This window comes from Polypterus senegalus, chromosome 9, assembly GCF_016835505.1.
Source record: "Polypterus senegalus isolate Bchr_013 chromosome 9, ASM1683550v1, whole genome shotgun sequence".
Lineage (NCBI taxonomy): Eukaryota > Metazoa > Chordata > Cladistia > Polypteriformes > Polypteridae > Polypterus > Polypterus senegalus.
The window spans coordinates 26,853,639-26,873,433 of NC_053162.1; the positions used below are offsets into that span (position 1 = coordinate 26,853,639).

Below are 19,795 nucleotides of genomic sequence, written 5' to 3' on the forward strand. Positions count from 1 at the left end.
ATCCATCCATCCATTATCCAACCTGCTATATCCTAACTACAGGGTCATGGGGGTCTGCTGGAGCCAATCCCAGCCAACACAGGGCACAAAACAAACCCTGGACAGGGTGCCAGCCCACCGCAGGGCACACACACACACTAGGGACAATTTAGGATCACCAATGCACCTAACCTGCATGTCTTTGGACTGTGGGAGGAAACCCACGCAGAGAACAGGCAAACTCCATGCAGGGAGGACCCGGGAAGTGAACCCAGGTCTCCTAACCGCGAGGCAGCAGCACTACCACTGCGCCACCATGCCGCCCACTTCAGTACAACTTGTAAAATCCTATCTGGTCAAGGGATCCTGTTAGTCTTTAATGTATAGAGGGCCTAAATAAGATTTGACTCTCTCACTTCAAAATCTGTAACCTTTGAGTTTGTCTGTATTCTTCCTCTTATGTTTCTTTATTTCTTTTACAAAATGCTCTTTGCTTCTCTCTGTCTGCATCTCTAACTTTTTTAAAATTCAATTTAACTGTACTTTTATGTACAGGGTGGTCCAGATCAATGTTCCCTCTAAGCTGAGCGCATGAGCAATCGCTCACACGAATTCAGAGTGTCGCTCATACTTCCCACACGATCGCTCATTCTGACGGCGTCGCTCTTACTTATCGCGAAAATTGGTGCTCATAAATTTTTGGCTTAAACAAAATGTTGCTCATAAACAATGTTTTTTGCTCACTATATGCTACTCCTTAGAGGGAACATTGGTCCAGATCTAATTATGCAGATCCAGATCGTCTGGATGATTTTGATTTATGCGGGGACGATTCCAGTTCGGCGCAAAGACGATTCTTCATGTCGTCAGTTTGCACATTTCGGGATTTTTTGGGTGATTTTCTATGTAATAAACTTAATAAGTTATAGCATAATGAAAATTGCATAATTAGATCTGGATCACCCTATATTTATTTATTTGCTGGAATGGTACTGGAAAAATAGTTTGTTCTGGCTTCTTCAATTCTTTACCTTCTCGTTTGACCTTTTCAAATTCAATCTTGATTCTGATTTTTTGGCCGTTTTTTTATTTTCTTGTAGAGTTATCAGTTATGTCAGTTTTCAATGAATGAATAAGCCTGTCTTTCATGTAAGGAACCCCTTACTGTCCAAGAAGACAGAAGAATTTTGTATGGTTTACATTTAAAAACTAGAACATAAAATGATTAAAACTTTGTTATCTGGAAAAATAAATCGAAAGTGGAGTGGACTTGAAAAAGGACATTTTAAAAGCTAAGTAATGCATTTTATAAAGTCTCTTACCCATCATTTAAGGGAGTGAGGGGGATATGACTGCTTGGGTCTACTGACACCCTGTTATCATGGATTGTACCATGAACTGCATACAATATAAATATATTCCACAGCAAAATAAGGTAATGCAAATATGGATCATGCAACACGATGAAGGTCTAAACACAAAAGAGCAAATATGCAATAGAATGACTGAAAAAGAAGACATTCAGTAGTTTGCAGTAGTTAAACATACAATCAGACCTACACCTCATCGGAACTTAAAGAGAGTTGTTCCCTCTCCTAATCCACTAAATGCTGTGTTTGGTGGACTCCCAGATGGAGAAGGACAGACAAATTGTAATCGCTTTTACTTCACTATTGGCACATAGACTTGTCTTGTTCAACTGGAAGAATCTTAACCCGCTTCTTTTCAGTCAGTGGGTAACTGATGTTATATTCTATTTGAAATTGCAAAAAATCCAATTTTCACTTAAGAGTATCTGTGCAAAACATTTTTAAATCATGGCAGGACGTAACCAATAACATTTTAGAGTAAGCACTTAAATTGAGGAAATGCTCTTCCCTTATTTATTTTAATTATATTTTTTTTATTTCTTCTACTATTAAAGTTTCACTCTGTTGGCCTTCCTCTCTTTCTCATGGGTAGGGGTTAATTTGATTTGAACTTAGCTTTGTAAAATTTGACTTGCTTGTATGGAATGTTATTTGCTTTTAATAAACTCAATAAAATGTTAAAAAATAAATAAATAAAGAGAGTTGTAATTGCAAGAAACGTCTGTAACATCACAGAATTAAAGGATTTGTTTAAAGAGGAGAGGGGCACAATTTATCCTATTCAATATGAGTGACTGATAAACTCATAGATGAAATGTTTTATTAGAACAGTTTTGATGCGATCAGGCCACTGAGAACAACACAGAGTATTAATCCTGTTTGTCTAATTTCCCACAAAGGTCATGGTAATGTATTCTGTGTGTTGGTTTATCTCTGTGACGAGCAGGGGCATTACACATTAAGGGCCAGTGGGGCACAGCCCCACCAGATGTTCAGCAAAATCGACCCTTAACATATTTCCAAGTAAATGTTTCATTCAGGTTAATATGGCTGAAAAGGACCTGCACTTTGCAATAATGTTGATGTTACATGATAATAAATAAATAATGCCAAAGGAAAGTTCTGATTATATTTTTTGAGAATGTTCATTTTATACAGCAACATTCACAGAGCACCCATCCACAAGGCGCTGCTATTTGAATTTGTGTGGGTTTGGAGAGTGTTAAATATAACCAAATACATTAAATATTAAAATCTTTAGTAGGTGTACTGTCTCTCTCCACACTGCATTTGGACACAACAGCAAACTCCAACTTAAAAAATTGAAGTGTTGTAGGGTGGTTTTTGACACTAATGGCACTGTATGTAGTAATGCATAGCATTAAGTAAAACTTTCTAAAACATAATGAGCAAAAATAAGGAATTTTAGGGAACTGGAATTTCCTTCCATTTGGCTGTAGTTAAATAAACTCAAAACTATTTTACCTCTATTTGTATTTAGGTGCATTAAGAACATAATTTAAACAGTATATAATTATATATAATTGTCCCTTTATGTCTACCTTTGAATTACGACTTTGTGTTTAGCATTATGTTTTTATAAAGTGTTGTATGTTACTTTGTGCTTTACTGTAACAAGTCAGCATTTGTAAAAATGCACTAGGTGAGGAAGGCTTTAAAAACTTTTTATTAATATTCATTTATTGTCAAGATGAGATCATATTTTTAATTAATGCTTGTACAGTACACACTTTATTAATTATTTAGGTGAGTTTATTTTCATGGACCCGCCATTTGGCATTTTGGGATGTTAGGATACTGTCGTCAATTGCAGGGCACATGAACAACATGCAGTGTGACACCAGATGTCATCATGCTCGCACTATAAAATATAGCCGGGCATCTTAAAGAGCATTCAAGCATTGTGCTAATAAAGGAATAGCCTCACAGGGCAGGGGGAGAACAGTAAATGAATTTTGCTTAAATGTGGGTGGGAACATTTAGATAGTCCACCGAGTGTGACATTTCCATACCAGCTCAACTAAGGCAAAGCTTAAAGTAGGAGTTGTGGTTTAAATACCAAAGGCCAATGGTCCACTTGCCAATGTCGTCCAACACGGCTGAGACACCCTAAAACTCCCAATTTTAAACATATGGATGTGAATCTTGGGTGCAGAGAACACATTACACGAGTTAAAAATAAACAAATTAAACATACCGTAAAATCAAATTATATTTCAGCATTTGAAGGCATCATTGGACTAGTGGTAAACATGAAAGGTTCCTGCCACCGCCTGCATGTGGTCTGTGTTGCTTTCAGTTACTACGATATAGTTTTGTTCTTTGACAAGTTTAGTGTAGCCCTTGTACTTTGGGATTTATCTTTATGTATAATGTACTGGTCTTTGCAATGACCTGATATCTTCAACTAGTCGCTTAAAGGATGACATTACCCATTTTTGCCATCATTAAAACATATCAATTCGATTTGCATTAAAAGTTTTTGTTGGTCAGGATATCGTAAGACTTGTAAAAACACAACAAGAATAAACTGAGATGAGATTTTATGAACAACAAAAGTTTGTTGATTTTACTGTACTGACCAGTATTTATATTTAATCCCTTATTGTAATCATGTTTGCTTTGTAAACATAGTAATGGTACTATATAAGGTAAAGATTGACTGATATGGATTTATTTTCCACATATTTCACATATGGTGGAATTATTGTATTTATGAAAAAGTTCTTGCTTAAACTGTAAATAAGGAACAAATAAATAGATTCTTAAGAAATTTAGCTACTCATTAGTCTTAGCAGCTGGTTTAGTTTTGTGTCATTTCCAGCTGTTTATCTTCAAATATATAAAGTCCATTTTTAAAAACTGATACCAACAACAGCTAAACCACTGCTCAAAACTTCACAAAGTTTTGCATAAGGATTTAGAACTCTGAAAGAAAAACTTCTTTGAATTTCAATGAAAATTTGGAACTTTGAGCTTGTAAACTTTACATTAGTAAAATTGCCGCTTGCATATATCTAGGCAAATCTGCACCGTATATTGTACACAATGTTGTAAATATTAAGAAAGTCATATGCTGGTCACATCAGATTGTTTATGTTAATGTGTATATAAATATAAAATAAAACGTGTGTGGCATATTATATGTGTGTGGCACAGTTGTTAAGGCTTTGCACCACAAACCCTGAGGTTGTGGGTTCAAATTCCAGAACTGACACTGTGTGACTTGAAAAAACCAAAGGTATTTATCCAATTGTATCTCTCATATGTTGCAAGATGCCTTGAATAAAAGCATCCAAGTAATAATAAAAGAAAAATAGATTTATAGATTCTTTTTACATTAATCGGTTCATGTAAAATAAAAATGAATTGACTGATGTATTTTTTATTTTGAAACTGTCATTTTTAACAAATTCATTATAATTATTGAAAGACAGTGAACAGATGTATATTTCAGACTTACAGTACTGCATAGAAAAAGTTGCCTCTGAGTAATGTTCCTGAAATACAGCCCAGCGTTCTGTTTACTGCCAAGTTCACTTCGATCTCATTCTCCCAGGCATCGTTTATAACAATTTTGATATGTAGCACCTGTGTCACTCCAGCTGACAGCTGCTGCCCATTTTGTTTGCTGCCGGGATGTCAAGTTATTAGAGTTGTACGTGCCAGTGCCATTGAGTTTTCAGCATTGATTTGATGTTTTAGACCTTTTCACTTAAAAAAATGCATAAAACTATCCTGGGAATGGAACCCAGATGCCTAAAAACATAAGCAGCAGCACTAATCACTACTCCACTCTGCAGCTCTGTTCTTTGTAAAAAATATATTATACACTAAGCTTTGGTTTTAAGAGCTTGATTCTGCTGCAGCCTACAAGAATTAAATTTACAACCAGTTAAAAAAATATTAATGTATTACACTGTCATTGTTATGTAAATTTAAGAAAACCCTAGGGTAGTATAAGGCCTAAATAAAAGGAAAGGAAGACCGAGATTTCACACATTCATAATAGTATTATGTCCTGCTTGGTACTACAATTTTCATTAAAGAATTTAAAGACTGATAGTGAATTATTTTTAAACTATGTATTACATAGTTTACTAACTATTTATTTTTGAAATATGAACATGTTTATCTGATAAAAAAAAAATCACTGTCTCAAGATAAGCACACTTGCTGAAGAAGGAGACAGGCAGGCATTGTTTTAAATGAATGGTTACCTTAAATTTATCTTAATATAGCATTGCTTTTGTCATGTTTCCTACTGTTTTATTGAGTCATTGACTTTCTACATTTTAAGAAACATTATTTCCATTTATCTTCTAATTTGCCAACTCATGACAAACAAATACAGCATGACAAGTGTGTGGCTAGTCAGCTCAACCTGTAGCAGCTGCTTTCTCCCTTAAAGAGACCAGCACAGCCCACCCCCTTCTGTACAAAAGACAGTGTCAGGCATTTAAAATTTAAAAGCCAGTTTAGAACAGCTGTTTTTTTTTTTTGACCCATGCACCCATACATTTCATTTTCCCAGATACAGCAAACAGAAGGAAGCAATACCAGCACAAATCACTCAGACAAAGAACTCTTCTTTAGTGGCAATTTTCTGTAAAACCGTTGAATATAAGGCATCTTTTTACTTGTTCGGAATGGGTTCAGTAATTGCTAAAATGTTACTGCCAACAGTGAGCAGTCTAGCATTTCTTCCAGTGGTCAGTGTGGCAGCCAAACGAGGCTTTCACATGGAAGCCATGGTTTACTTCTTTACCATGTTCTTCATGGCGGTAAGTGTCTTTTATTTTACTCAAATTATCCTAAAGTAAAAATGTGCTGTAAAATTAAGGAATGTTGCTTTTCATGGTTTTTGCTGTCTGAGATTACAACTTTTTGCACTGTTCAAGCATGGGTCTTCAAGAGAATACTGCAAAAGTGATTTTAGATAATCAGGCCTGAGTCATTAATAAATCTCTATAGACTCAGAAGCACTTCTACATTTAGGGTAAGTGGGGTACTGCCTGCCATCTACCTGCTGAGCAAAAGTTAAATAAGTAATAATAAACTCAGCTTAAAACAGTATAATACGCTCCATCCATCCATTATCCAACCTGCTATATCCTAACTACAGGGTCATGGGGGTCTGCTGGAGTCAATCCCAGCCAACACAGAGCACAAGGCAGGACACAAACCTTAGGCATGTCATCAGCTCACCGCAGGTATAATATACTGTGTTGTTAAAATAGTTATAGAAAACTCAATTTAGTCATCATAACCAATAAGTATGATGTACTCAATGCAATTTCACATCTAGATAGATATTTCCTTTAGGCATATATGATTTGTTTGTGCTGGGCCTGCTTTCTGCGTTGATTGGGTAAGCTGTTCTACCCTGCAATGTTCTACAAATACACCTTTGCTCATATGGACTTTTCAGCTCTGCCTTGGGGCTTGAATGCCAGAGCCCTTTAAACACATTGGTTCATTTTTTGTGACTCACTTTAAAGCATTCATGAACTTGCACATCTTGCTGTTTTGGAGTACTTGTTATCATTATAATGAATTACCTAAATACAGTACAATTTATCTCATTGTCAACTACATGAAAATTGTAAATTTATAAATTTTCATTTGCATTTCTTCTTTCAAATGCCTAGTACTGATGTTGATGTAACTTATCTTTAGCACTAGAGTGTTGTACCGTGTTAGCCATAGATTGATACAGGTGAAAGTAGGGTGAAATGATACCTTTCATTGGCTAACTAAACAGATTACAAATGCAAGCTTATGAGGCAGCTAAGGCCTTAGCTATTTAGTAAGCTTGCATTTGTAATCTATTTAGCCAATGAAAGGTGTCATTTCACCCTACTTTCTCCTGTAACTTATCTTATAATTCTGTACTTTGATGGTCGTACCACATGACATTATGTGTAAAAACAGGGCATTTATTTATTTGCTGTCCTCCAGGCCTCTAGACTGCACCAAGGATTAGACTTGCTGTAGTACTGTGGAGGACAGACTGTCTGGCCCTCCTCAATCACACTCTGTGGTTTGAGGAGTCTGCAAACAAACCTAGCTCCACTACCGCATGAACCTCAGGGGTACCTGTAGAACTGAGTGTCAATTGTGTAGCCCAGAAGCACTTGTAAAGGCTTATCCAGAAGGGTTTCCTAATCTGGGTTTAAAACCCCTGCAATCAGTATACAGGAGGCTTGAAGTTGTTACAAAGCCATTGTTAATGGCTTGACAGGTAAGGAGGCTAGAGATTAACTAAACAAGGGGTAAACAGGAAAGCCAGAATGCTTAAGTTTCTGTGTGTTTATTGTTTGCTGTAATTTTTCTCTTGCTTCGTTAATAAAACCCCTTCTTTAGTTGCTGTTGCTCTTCTGGTTGTCATTTAGGTTTGGGGAAGATGTACAAGCAACAGCGACAGTCCACAGTCAGTATGTCCTTCATTTTTGGATTTTTTTTATTACATTATTTGGCTGATATTTTATCATCACTAGAGGTGGTAGCCTAATACACCATAAAATGACGTCTTGCTCCTTAATGTGACTGATCTTACATGACTCCTTCCATGTGGCTCCAATGATTTTTTTTCTACTCCGTACCCAGCCAAAACCTTTATGCTGTTGGCTCCTCTTCTCACCACTCAATCTCAGTAATGAAATAAAAATAATTAAAAGTCATTAAAGTTGATTTAAACTCACAAATCAGTATTGGCACTAAAATTTAGAAAGCAGAATTGCTTCATCATGTTATGTACTTCAATAAATGCCTACCAGCAAGAAACAGTACAGTTATTAATTACTTTTACTCGTTCAAGCAAGCCATCCTCAAACATGGTATTTCTCTACCATATTCTCAGCAAAAGTGACTCAGTATGCTCTGTAAAAAGCTGGGAGTATGTGGTGCCTTATCTATACTTAATAATCTGCATGTTTTATATCTTCAGTATTTTTCTTATTGTACATACACTGTCCTCTCTACAGAAAGTGTGTAACTCTTGAGTGTTAACTGCAATCGTAAAATTAGTTCTCACATGCAAGGGGCCAATGGCTTCTGCAAAAATCAAAGGTTTTGATTTCACAAGAATTTATTGTGAATCGGTAATGTTGAATACAATTAAATTCTTGTTTGCATATTTAACCAACACGCAGCATGTGCCACCTTTCAGCACCATGAAATTAATCTCACTGGGCAGCTTATCTAAAATGTAACAACACACACAAATAAAATAGGTCAAAACAAGCCCAACTGCCCAGTGACTAGCTCTGCAGTCCAAGTCTGAGGGTGTCGGAATTCTTGAGAGTCTGATGAAGTTTATATGTTCACCTATTGCCATTGAGAGTCTACATCCAAGAAAACAGCAAAGCTAAAGATAGAACATCCATTCATATTAGGTAGTTGTTAATTAACTGTCATAACTGGTTTCATTTATTCGATGTATAAGATCATTTAAGACAATTCGTGGGTTTGGGCTAGAAAGTTTTGTCAGTCTGTTGTGTTCACATCTGAAGGTAACTTGGCAATAGTGAAAAAAAAATTCTTTTGTCCTCATGACACTTAAAACATCTTTGAAAAGTCATCACTCATACTAGATAACAAGTATCCAGCTGGAGTAGTAAATATAGCAGTGTCTGATGAGCATCATGCTAAGGGTTCAAATCCTGTTCCTGTTTGCTTACCGTGTGGAGTTTGCACATTTTTATCTCTGTATATGTTGTTTTTTACCCATGTGTTCTGGCTTCCTTCCACCTCCTTTTGTGTGTTAGTTTGGCAGGCAATTCTAAACTGGTCCTGAGAATGCAGTGTACTGGAGCATGGACTAGCATTAATTCCTGTCTTATACCTGATGCTGCCCAGACAGGCTCCAGCATCCATGACTCCATAGTGTGTTAAGTGGGGTTAAGAATGTTATCCTCTGTATAAAGATGAATAAATATACTATCTCTAACATAGACAGCAGCTAGCACTGTTGTTGCAGACTCCTGAGTTTGATTCCTGGACACAACAAACTGTGGGTTTTATCAATATATATCATATCCCAAAGGTGCACATATAAAGTTATTTGGAAAACTCTATATAGATCCACTATGAGTGAGTGAGTGTTGCATTCTAACCACAGTTTACTCATTCTTTGACTTAAAGAAGATTCAGACAGGTCATGAACGTGTAAAGAAAAAAGTAGGTTCAGAAATGAGTTGGGTGGATTCAAACAGTGATTTGAACATGCTTTGCACCATGTGAATTGCCAGTGTGTCGTCTTTCACATTTTCTGTTTATCTTTCCTAATGAATTTTGAAACACTGCCTAATAATTTGCTTTCTATAAAGACTATATTCAGATCATTTAATGTTGGTTTTTTTTCTTTTTCCTCCAACATTTCACACATGATCATTTATTCATCACCTAAGATTAATGGTGACAACCTTACAATCTTTAAGAACTTTCTGCTTCATTTATTTAGTGACAGCTATTGAGGTAGTGTGTATTGTATTGTATTAACCCCCTTCTTTTTGACACCCACTGCACGCCCACAGTACCTGGAAAGGGGTCTCTCTTTGAACTGCCTTTCCCAAGGTTTCTTCCATTTTTTTCCCTACAAGGGGTTTTTTTTTGGGAGATTTTTGTCTTCTTAGGGAGTCAAGGCTGGGGGGCTGTCAAGAGGCAGGGCCTGTTAAAGCCCATTGTGGTACTTCTTGTGTGATTTTGGGCTATAAAAAATTAAATTGTATTGTATTGTATTGTAGTGGTTAAGTATGCACAAAGCTTGCAATCAAGTGATAAGAACTAAACAAAAGTTATACATATACATTACATTTAGTTTTAATCAGGTTACGGTTTTGAAAGTTTATTACAGATGTTTTAACAGAGTTGTTGTGCAGAGCAGTCATTCCAGCTGCAAGAGTCCATGGTCTGTAAGAACTGTGCATATATATTTTCTCCATGCTTTTGTGGATTGATTTCTGTCAGTGTGTGCATTTAACTTAGTATTACTACCTGTTTTAATACTGAATACCAGAAACGTGTTCAAAATCCATTAGGAAAACATACTTAGTCCTTCATGTGCTAAAAAGAAAATAACATGCATCCCCTTTTTCCATCTCAAACCTGAGCCCCCAAAAATGTAAGGTATTAACACTAGCCCCTTCACCACCTCATCACACTGTTTAAAAATATTTGTTGGCAAACAACTGGATTGAAACTAAACAGATACTTTATTTACAGGTTTCTTTTGTGATTGGCTGTGTAATTGAGCATATTAAAGAACTGGCTTACCATCCACCCTGTTTGCTTTTTGCCTTACCCCCAGTGCTGCTGCAATAATCTTATGATCCTAAACTGAGTGAATTAAATATACCCCTCAACACATGTAGGGTTAAACATATATATACTGTACCTATTACTTTTATTCAGTTCTTCTCATTTGATTGTCTGGATACACAAGTGCTTACTTCTCCCTCAAAAGCTGTCATTAGACAACCAGATAGCATAACAAATTGCAAAATAATAGGATACAGTTGCAAGATTTGTTTATTCCTTGTTTTTTTTTATATTCCTTCTTTTGACAGCAAATTGTGATGCCTAGACTACTACACGCACACACAGCTCTCCAAAACATAGCAGCAGTCCCATTTCCTGTCACTCACTGTGGTGCTGTTCCAAATTAGAGGTGAAAACTGCAGCCTTCAAACAAAAGTGTCCCATGGAACACAGCACCCCTGTTACTTTAGCGCCCAGCATGTTAAGAACTGATCATTTATAATTTGTCTTTGTGCTCAAATACCTTTGTTCATTTAGCTGGGTGCTCTTTCTTTGCAAACGGATGGTAAACATTATTCAAAAAAGGTCACTTTTAAGAAAGGATTCAGTTGTACCTTGAACCAGACTGATGTGCATACTGTGTTATATCAGCAATAAATGCAACTCTCTAACAACATCCATCCATTTTCCAACCTGCTGAATCCAAACACAGGGTCACGGGGGTCTGCTGGAGCCAATCCCAGCCAACACGGCAGGAACCAATCCCAGGCAGGGTGACAACCCACCGCAGGACAGACACACAAACACACACTAGAGGCAATTTAGAATCGCCAATCCACCTAGCCTGCATGTCTTTGGACTGTGGGAGGAAACCGGAGCACCAGGAGGAAACCCACGCAGACACGGGGAGAACATGCAAACTCCACGCAGGGAGGACCCGAGAAGCGAGCCTGGGTCTTCTAACTGCAAGGCAGCAGTGCTACCCACTGCGCCACTGTGTCGCCCTCTCTAACAACGTATTATTGACAAAATAATATTTAAATATAAATACACGTCGTAAAATAACAATAGTAATAATAATTTGCTCGACACTCAAAGACATTTAAAAAACGATTTATAAAATACATTCATTCACTTTCTATAATTGGTCCTTTACTTTTAAATATTAACTCAAGTTGTCTACTCAATATTGTTTTCGTTAATGTCAAATTTTAAAACTATTAACTATTTTTAATATTTACAGACTATACTACAGTTCTGTTTTGGTATTTTGTTAACTTTTGAATGTGTCTCTGAGACTTTTGAATAAAAGTACTAACTGAAGATAAATCTAGTTATAAATAAGTATATAATATATATATATATATATTTCTTTAAATAAGTAATTTTGATCTTTAGTTGTGACTGTGTCTCTCTAACCCTCTAAGCTGCCATACAAAAATAGAGAAGTATCTTGACAACCCCAAAACATACATATTTCTTTTTCCTTTTTTTTAATGCTAAACAAGGGAATAAAGGCGGGTATAGAAACTTAAAGTCATCATTTAAGTTAAGAGGCAAGGATTGTACTAGGCAAGTTCACAAGGTTAATTCCACATCTCTAGGCACTAAGCAACACATAAATTAATATCCCTAAGGCACATTCTACATACTAACAACATACAACATCATTATTATACACTGTTAAGTGCTATTAAGTATTTAATGTATAATTGGTGCTATTTCTAATTGTGCAATTGCTTCCATAAAACAGGCACAAAAGATGCAGATTTGGCAAAAAGTCCAGACTAACTAATATGTGGTATTTAGAAACTATTTACTGCCCGATGTTTATCATGTTTAATCGTCTGGTGTTCTTGATATAAGTTATGAAGGAAAACAATTTAGCCGATTTGCGTCAGCAGTGCTTTCTTAAGTGGTTATTATTTCCCCTCAAATGCAGACTGTGATACTTGAACAACAGGACACCAGCTCATATTCATGACAACTCTGAGCCTCTTGAATATAAATTATTGAATTAGTGTATATTTTGTGACTCTTGAACAGTAATTTTGAAGATCACAGACTCTAGTTGTTATCTGTTTATTCATTGATGACGTTATTAAATTTGAGCCTAAATTTACACAAAAATACTTTCCAGTTTAACTTTACTGTACTTTCTGCTCAGTTGTATACATTATTTACATTTCTTATGATAAAGCATTAGTCATCTTTGTTTGTACATAGTTATATGTAATACTGGTTTGCGTGGTACTGTATCACTTCATGATGCAGATAACTCAAATAGGCTATACAGTGTGGGAACCAGGCCGGACACAGACAGGCAGACATCATTTGTCACCCAACACACGATTATTTACAATTATATTTACAATTCTGGCAAACACAACCCAGTGCCGCAGCACCAATCATCCCAAAGTCCAGGCCTCTTTCAAATGCCTTTTCTTTTCTCCTGACTGCCTCAACTCCGCTCCTCCAAGACTCTGTCCACTTCCACCCAACTCCAGCCATCGAATGGGAGGGAGGCGTCCCCTTTTATGCTACCCCGGAAGTGCTCCAGGTGTGTCCCGGCAATCTCCCACCGACATGCCCCAGTGTGGCAGAAGTGCCGGCTGCATCCCCGGAAGCACTCCGGGTGTCCCTGCTCCTCTTCCCCCCAGCACTTCCGGGTGTGGTGGAAGTGCTGAGGTCCAGGGCTCCAAAGACACAGGGGCGTTCCTGGCGGTGACCACAGGCCCTTACAGGGTTGAGCTTTAAAGCTCTGTACCGGTAGTCCCCAAAGCAACCAGGGCGGTTGCCCCCTCATGGTCTTGAGGAGGCGCAAGCCCTCCTCTGGTCCTCCTGGGCTTCCCAGCTGTGTACCACCCCCAGCCGCTCACCACAACAGCAAGAAGGTACGTAACTTAGCCTGCATTCCTTTGTAAAGTTTCATCTTCATCATTACATATTGTATGCAGCATTAACAACCTGTTGTCATAAATATTAATGCAGCAATTTGCCCACTAACTTGATAACCACGCGGTAAAAATATTTACTATATAAACTGAAAAGGGTATTATCACATACTAGCAAAATACCCGCACTTAGAAGCAGAGAAGTAGTGTGTTAAAGAAGTTATGAAAAAAACATTTTAAAAATAACGCAACATGATTGTCAACGTAATTCGTATTTGGAGGATGTGTTGTGTTCAGGTTACATTCCGTGTTTGTCAGCTGTTGTAAAGATAACAGGTTTCATTCATCGCAGTGTTCACTACCCAAATCGGTACTCGTGAATCTAAGATGTTTAACAGGCATTCCCGGTATTAAGTTGTGGATTTGCCCGCGAATATTTAGCGGCAGCGTGTCTATGAACTTAATTTAAACTTAAGCTTTACACTGTGCTTTCCTATTGATATGTCTACAAAGGCTTGTTCATATTCAGAGGGTTGTTCCTTTCTTACGGCATCAATACACAGCTCGTCTTCCTCTTTATCTGAGACATCACACACTGCATGCACGGGTTTACCTTTCCCAGTCCTGCAAACTTTAGGGAAGTGGTTCAATTTACCACATTTTTTACACTGTCTTCCTTTAGCTGGACATTGACTTTTTCCACCGTGTGCTTTGTTTCCGCAGTAGCTGCACTGATGAATATGCTTGTATGCGTCACTCGCTTCATATTCCTTCGCTGCCTTCTCAATTGTGTAATGCGTTTTTTGTTCAGCGCTCTTTGGAGCTCTTGCTTGTTGTCTGCGTACTGCGTTCACAGTCTGTTCACGTGAGCCGCAAGCTGTACTTGTGCTATCTCGTGCGATCTTGCGATGTCCACGGCTTTATTTAATGTTAGCTCAGCCCCGCCACTTAAAAGTTTCTCTTGCACTTTCACTGAGTTTGTACCAAACACTAGTCTATCCCTGACCATCTCATCTTCGTTTGCATAAGCACTATTCTTCACCAGCAATTTTAACTATGTTACAAAGTGATCAAAAGTCTCATTTATACCCTGCGTCTTCTCATTAAACTTGTATCTCACGAACATCGTATTCGTCTTAGGCATGACAAACGCCTCAAAACGGTCATAATCGTGAGAGGCGTGGGTATGGAGGATGCAATATAGGCAGGCAGCCAACTACGTGGGAGGCGTGGTGATGGGGGACACAACTCTGCCTCACACAGCGACCAAGCTGCAGGCTATGGCCGTATATATGTACGTAAGTAGGATTCAGTTATGACCGTTACGCGTAGAATTTCAAAATGAAACTTGTTTACTTTTGTAAGTAAGCTGTAAAGAATGAGCCTGCCAAATTTCAGCCTTCTACTTACACGGGAAGTTGGAGAATTAGTGATGAGTGAGTCAGTCAGTCAGTCAGTGAGGGTTTTGCCTTTTATTAGTATAGATAATATACACACTCCTATGTCCAATTTAATCTGTGCATGTAAAATTATAGTTTATTACAGGTAATAGTAAAATAATATAGTATCCCTGGGTTATCTAAATAATTTAGCAATACAGATTTGTGTACCCATGAACTCGTTTACTAATATGCTTATCTATTACAGGATCACAGCCAGCCATATACATTTAAAGTACACACCTACTACACTTCGGCTGTTGGATAGCAAGGTAGTTCCTTAAAGCTCACTTTCCAGTCAAAGTTCTGATCTTCTGATCACAACCAACCAGCTATCCATCCATCCATTTTCTAACCCGCTGAATCCGAATACAGGGTCACGGGGACCAACCAGCTACTGTAACTAAAATTAGTATAAGAGACAAGTGAATGTAATTTTTATTTATATTAGCAGTTATTACTTATACTTTAAATGTGTTATAGAGATTATGTGTTAGGTAGGAAATAAGTTAGTTTTTTGTAGTTAATATGCATTTCATTTAGCCTTCTTTTATTTAATTTTGCTCTGTGCTTTAATAAATAAGGTAAAATGTTTTAATATTAATTTGACGTAGAATCTTACACTTTTCTGGTCTCAGATGTTCAGGTGAGGAGGGGTACCAACTTGAGGATTTCATTGAAAACAGGGCTAGGGCTATAAGGTACATGATGACAAGGCTTCGGGCCTATCAAAATATGCAAGGCCCTGAGGTCCAGAAGTGCAGGGTGAACATCTGGACTTCACTCAATGCCTAGGAAAGGGAGAAAGATAACTTGGGTTCCCACCTAGGCCTGCCTTTAGACACACCATATAATCTGGGTTATACAGTGGTGTGAAAAACTATTTGCCCCCTTCCTGATTTCTTATTCTTTTGCATGTTTGTCACACAAAATTTTTCTGATCATTAAACACATTTAACCATTAGTCAAATATAACACAAGTAAACACAAAATGCAGTTTTTAAATGATGGTTTTTATTATTTAGGGAGAAAAAATCCAAACCTACATGGCCCTGTGTGAAAAAGTAATTGCCCCCTGAACCTAATAACTGGTTGGGCCACCCTTAGCAGCAATAACTGCAATCAAGCGTTTGAGATAACTTGCAATGAGTCTTTTACAGCGCTCTGGAGGAATTTTGGCACACTCATCTTTGCAGAATTGTTGTAATTCAGCTTTATTTGAGGGTTTTCTAGCATGAACCGCCTTTTTAAGGTCATGCCATAGCATCTCAATTGGATTCAGGTCAGGACTTTGACTAGGCCACTCCAAAGTCTTCATTTTGTTTTTCTTCAGCCATTCAGAGGTGGATTTGCTGGTGTGTTTTGGGTCATTGTCCTGTTGCAGCACCAAGATCGCTTCAGCTTGAGTTGACGAACAGATGGCCGGACATTCTCCTTCAGGATTTTTTGGTAGACAGTAGAATTCATGGTTCCATCTATCACAGCAAGCCTTCCAGGTCCTGAAGCAGCAAAACAACCCCAGACCATCACACTACCACCACCATATTTTACTGTTGGTATGATGTTTTTTTTCTGAAATGCTGTGTTCCTTTTACGCCAGATGTAGCGGGACATTTGCCTTCCAAAAGTTCAACTTTTGTCTCATCAGTCCACAAGGTATTTTCCCAAAAGTCTTGGCAATCATTGAGATGTTTCTTAGCAAAATTGAGACCAGCCCTAATGTTCTTTTTGCTTAACAGTGGTTTGCGTTTTGGAAATCTGCCATGCAGGCCGTTTTTGCCCAGTCTCTTTCTTATGGTGGAGTCGTGAACACTGACCTTAATTGAGGCAAGTGAGGCCTGCAGTTCTTTAGACATTGTCCTGGGGTCTTTTGTGACCTCTTGGATGAGTCGTCTCTGCGCTCTTGGGGTAATTTTGGTCGGCCGGCCACTCCTGGGAAGGTTCACCACTGTTCCATGTTTTTGCCATTTGTGGATAATGGCTCTCACTGTGGTTCACTGGAGTCCCAAAGCTTTAGAAATGGCTTTATAACCTTTACCAGACTGATAGATCTCAATTACTTCTGTTCTCATTTGTTCCTGAATTTCTTTGGATCTTGGCATGATGTCTAGCTTTTGAGGTGCTTTTGGTCTACTTCTCTGTGTCAGGCAGCTCCTATTTAAGTGATTTCTTGATTGAAACAGGTGTGGCAGTAATCAGGCCTGGGGGTGGCTACGGATATTGAACTCAGGTGTGATACACCACAGTTAGGTGATTTTTGAACAAGGGGGCAATTACTTTTTCACACAGGGCCATGTAGGTTTGGATTTTTTTCTCCTAAATAATAAAACCATCATTTAAAAACTGCATTTTGTGTTTACTTGTGTTATATTTGACTAATGGTTAAATGTGTTTGATGATCAGAAACATTTTGTGTGACAAACATGCAAAAGAATAAGAAATCAGGAAGGGGGCAAATAGTTTTTCACACCACTGTACATATTCCAACTAAAATGGAGTTATTTTATTGTACCTTACAGTACACAAATATGCACATTGTAACCAAAGTATGTACTAAATCCATTTTCAGGATTGTCTAGAGTCAGAGTAGCATTGGGTGAGAGGCAGGACCCAACTCAGGATGGCACACAGTTTTTTTTTAATATTTTTCTGTATTTGGTGATGGAAACTTTTGTAATGTTTCATTTACAATGAAGAAGTACATCCATCACGAAATCTGACTAATTCATATAATGGATAATAGAACTTCAGAGTATTCTGCAACTAGGGTCCAAGGGTGGAAACGGCCCTGGAGAGGCATCATACCAACACAGGGCTAACTCAAGTTAACCTGTAAAGCATTTGTTTGGGGAAGGAAAACCAGAGTACCAGACGGAAAAGCCACACAGACATGGTTGAGAACTGCAAATCCGATGCAGACAAGAGCTTAGTACAAGATTTGAAACCAGGACACTGGATCTGTGATGAAGTTTTAGTTTTTTTTTAGTAATTATTCTTAATGGATGTTACCAAAAAATAACATAACTGAATTGACCATAAAATTATGCTTCCTGTCTAGTTCCAAGTGCTGGTGGGATTAGTTGCATCCCTCTCAACCTTAATTAGTTTAATCAGATTTGAGAATTTATACGTCCATCTGTCTATATTATTACATTTGGTCAGGTACCATCTTCTTTTAAGCCTGCTGAGACAGTCCTATTGTGCTGGTTGTTTTGAATATTCTAATTTAGCCTTTGGGATTGTTGTGTTTTCTTGATAATAATCTCTAGTTTATTTCTGGCATAAGAGCAGATCCAAGTCAGGTTAAATATGATCACTACTCAGCTAATTTTTTTGCTGTTAAACCATTCAAGTAGTTGTGATTAGCTGCCTGCTCTTTATGAGATGACGCAAAAACAAGCTGTTATGCGTCTGTGTATACTCTCCAGACATTAAACTTTAATTCAGCTTTCTGAACAGCTTGTTTGCTAAAGCTTGTCTTTGTGAAATTAAACATCTTTTTAATTTTTAAAACATCTTATGCTTGGTTTTCATTGCTTTTATTTTAGAAATGGTTAATCTTTTAAATGTGAATCTTCAGTTAATTTGGGCATACAATTGCTTTCTTAAGTACAGTACATGCAAACTTCTGCAAAATATATTTTGATTCACTATGTAATAAAAATACCCAGAAATCTCTCCTATCGTCTCCCTATTTATTGATGGAATCATTCATTAAATTTATGAAATATTAAAAATTTCACTGAAAATTTGTATAATGGTTAAAAACTGTGCTTGATTCATTTTCTTTCAGTTAGATGTATTATCACTACATATTTTAGCATAATGAAAGGTATTTATTGCTAGTCTTTACAGTGTGTAAAATCTGTACTAGTCGTTCATACATTAGACCAATATAACCAGAAATGTCTACCTCATTTTACTAAGGAAATGTGTTTCTTTTAATATTAAAAAAGAGAACACAAAGGCTCTTCCAAATATAAACAGACTGGGATTTCAAGCCTAAAACATTGGATTTGTGAGGAAGATAAATGTTCATACATCACTGCTGTTCTAAAGATAATCAAGGACTCACCTTTGAAATTATGAAGCTGATCTTAACTATATTGGGCCAAATGTATAACACCTTACATTTTGTGAAGGTAATGATAAAAATAATAGGTATTTGCCAATAAAGGGGATAGACACTAGTTTTATAGCACATAGATTTAAGCTATAACAAACACTAGGGAGGCCGGAGAAAAAAAACTGCATGCAGTTTTGGTTTCCATATCACAAAAAATAAATAGCAGGGCTAGAGAAAGTCCAAAGGAGAGCAACTAGAGCAATTCCAGGACGTAGAAAATTGAAGGAACTGAACCTTTGAAGTTTAAGCAAACGGAAATCATGAGGTGACATTTGTTTAAAATCATGAAAAGAATTACTATAGGCAGATCCTGACTCTAAACTAAACTCTCCAAAAAATTACACTGAGCACAGATACAAACGTGTTAAGGGTAGATTTCACAAACCCACTGTACAGTTCTACATTTTGCTTCACATTGAGAATCATAGATATATTGGAAAAAATAACTGTATTTGGAATAGGTTTCCAAGGAATGTGTTAGATTTTGGAGAAATAAGAGGAGTAGGGATGGCAAGCTTATTGGACTGAATGGTATAATTTTGTCAAAACTGCTCTAATGTTCCAATTCTGTCCATTATTAAAAAAATGTTTTTGGCCTTTTAATATTTTACATATTGTGGAAGGAGATCTCAGAGGAAGACAGGAATAGTTCAATCAATCAGCTTTTATTCAATCGCAGATGAATTCATGCTTTGCAAATCAAAA

General features: G+C 37.2%; 1 protein-coding gene across 3 annotated transcripts in view; it reads left to right on the top strand.

Annotated features, from left to right (window-relative positions):
- Positions 1-5,870: 5,870 nt before the first annotated feature.
- mymk (myomaker, myoblast fusion factor) overlaps positions 5,871-19,795 on the top strand; it is a 28,743-nt gene continuing 14,818 nt past the window's right edge. For all 3 annotated transcript variants that reach the window (XM_039762759.1, XM_039762757.1, XM_039762760.1), the window contains exon 1: positions 5,871-6,154. In XM_039762759.1, the coding sequence (XP_039618693.1) occupies positions 6,020-6,154 (135 nt within the window). In that variant the 5' untranslated portion in view covers positions 5,871-6,019. The remainder of the gene's footprint in view (positions 6,155-19,795) is intronic.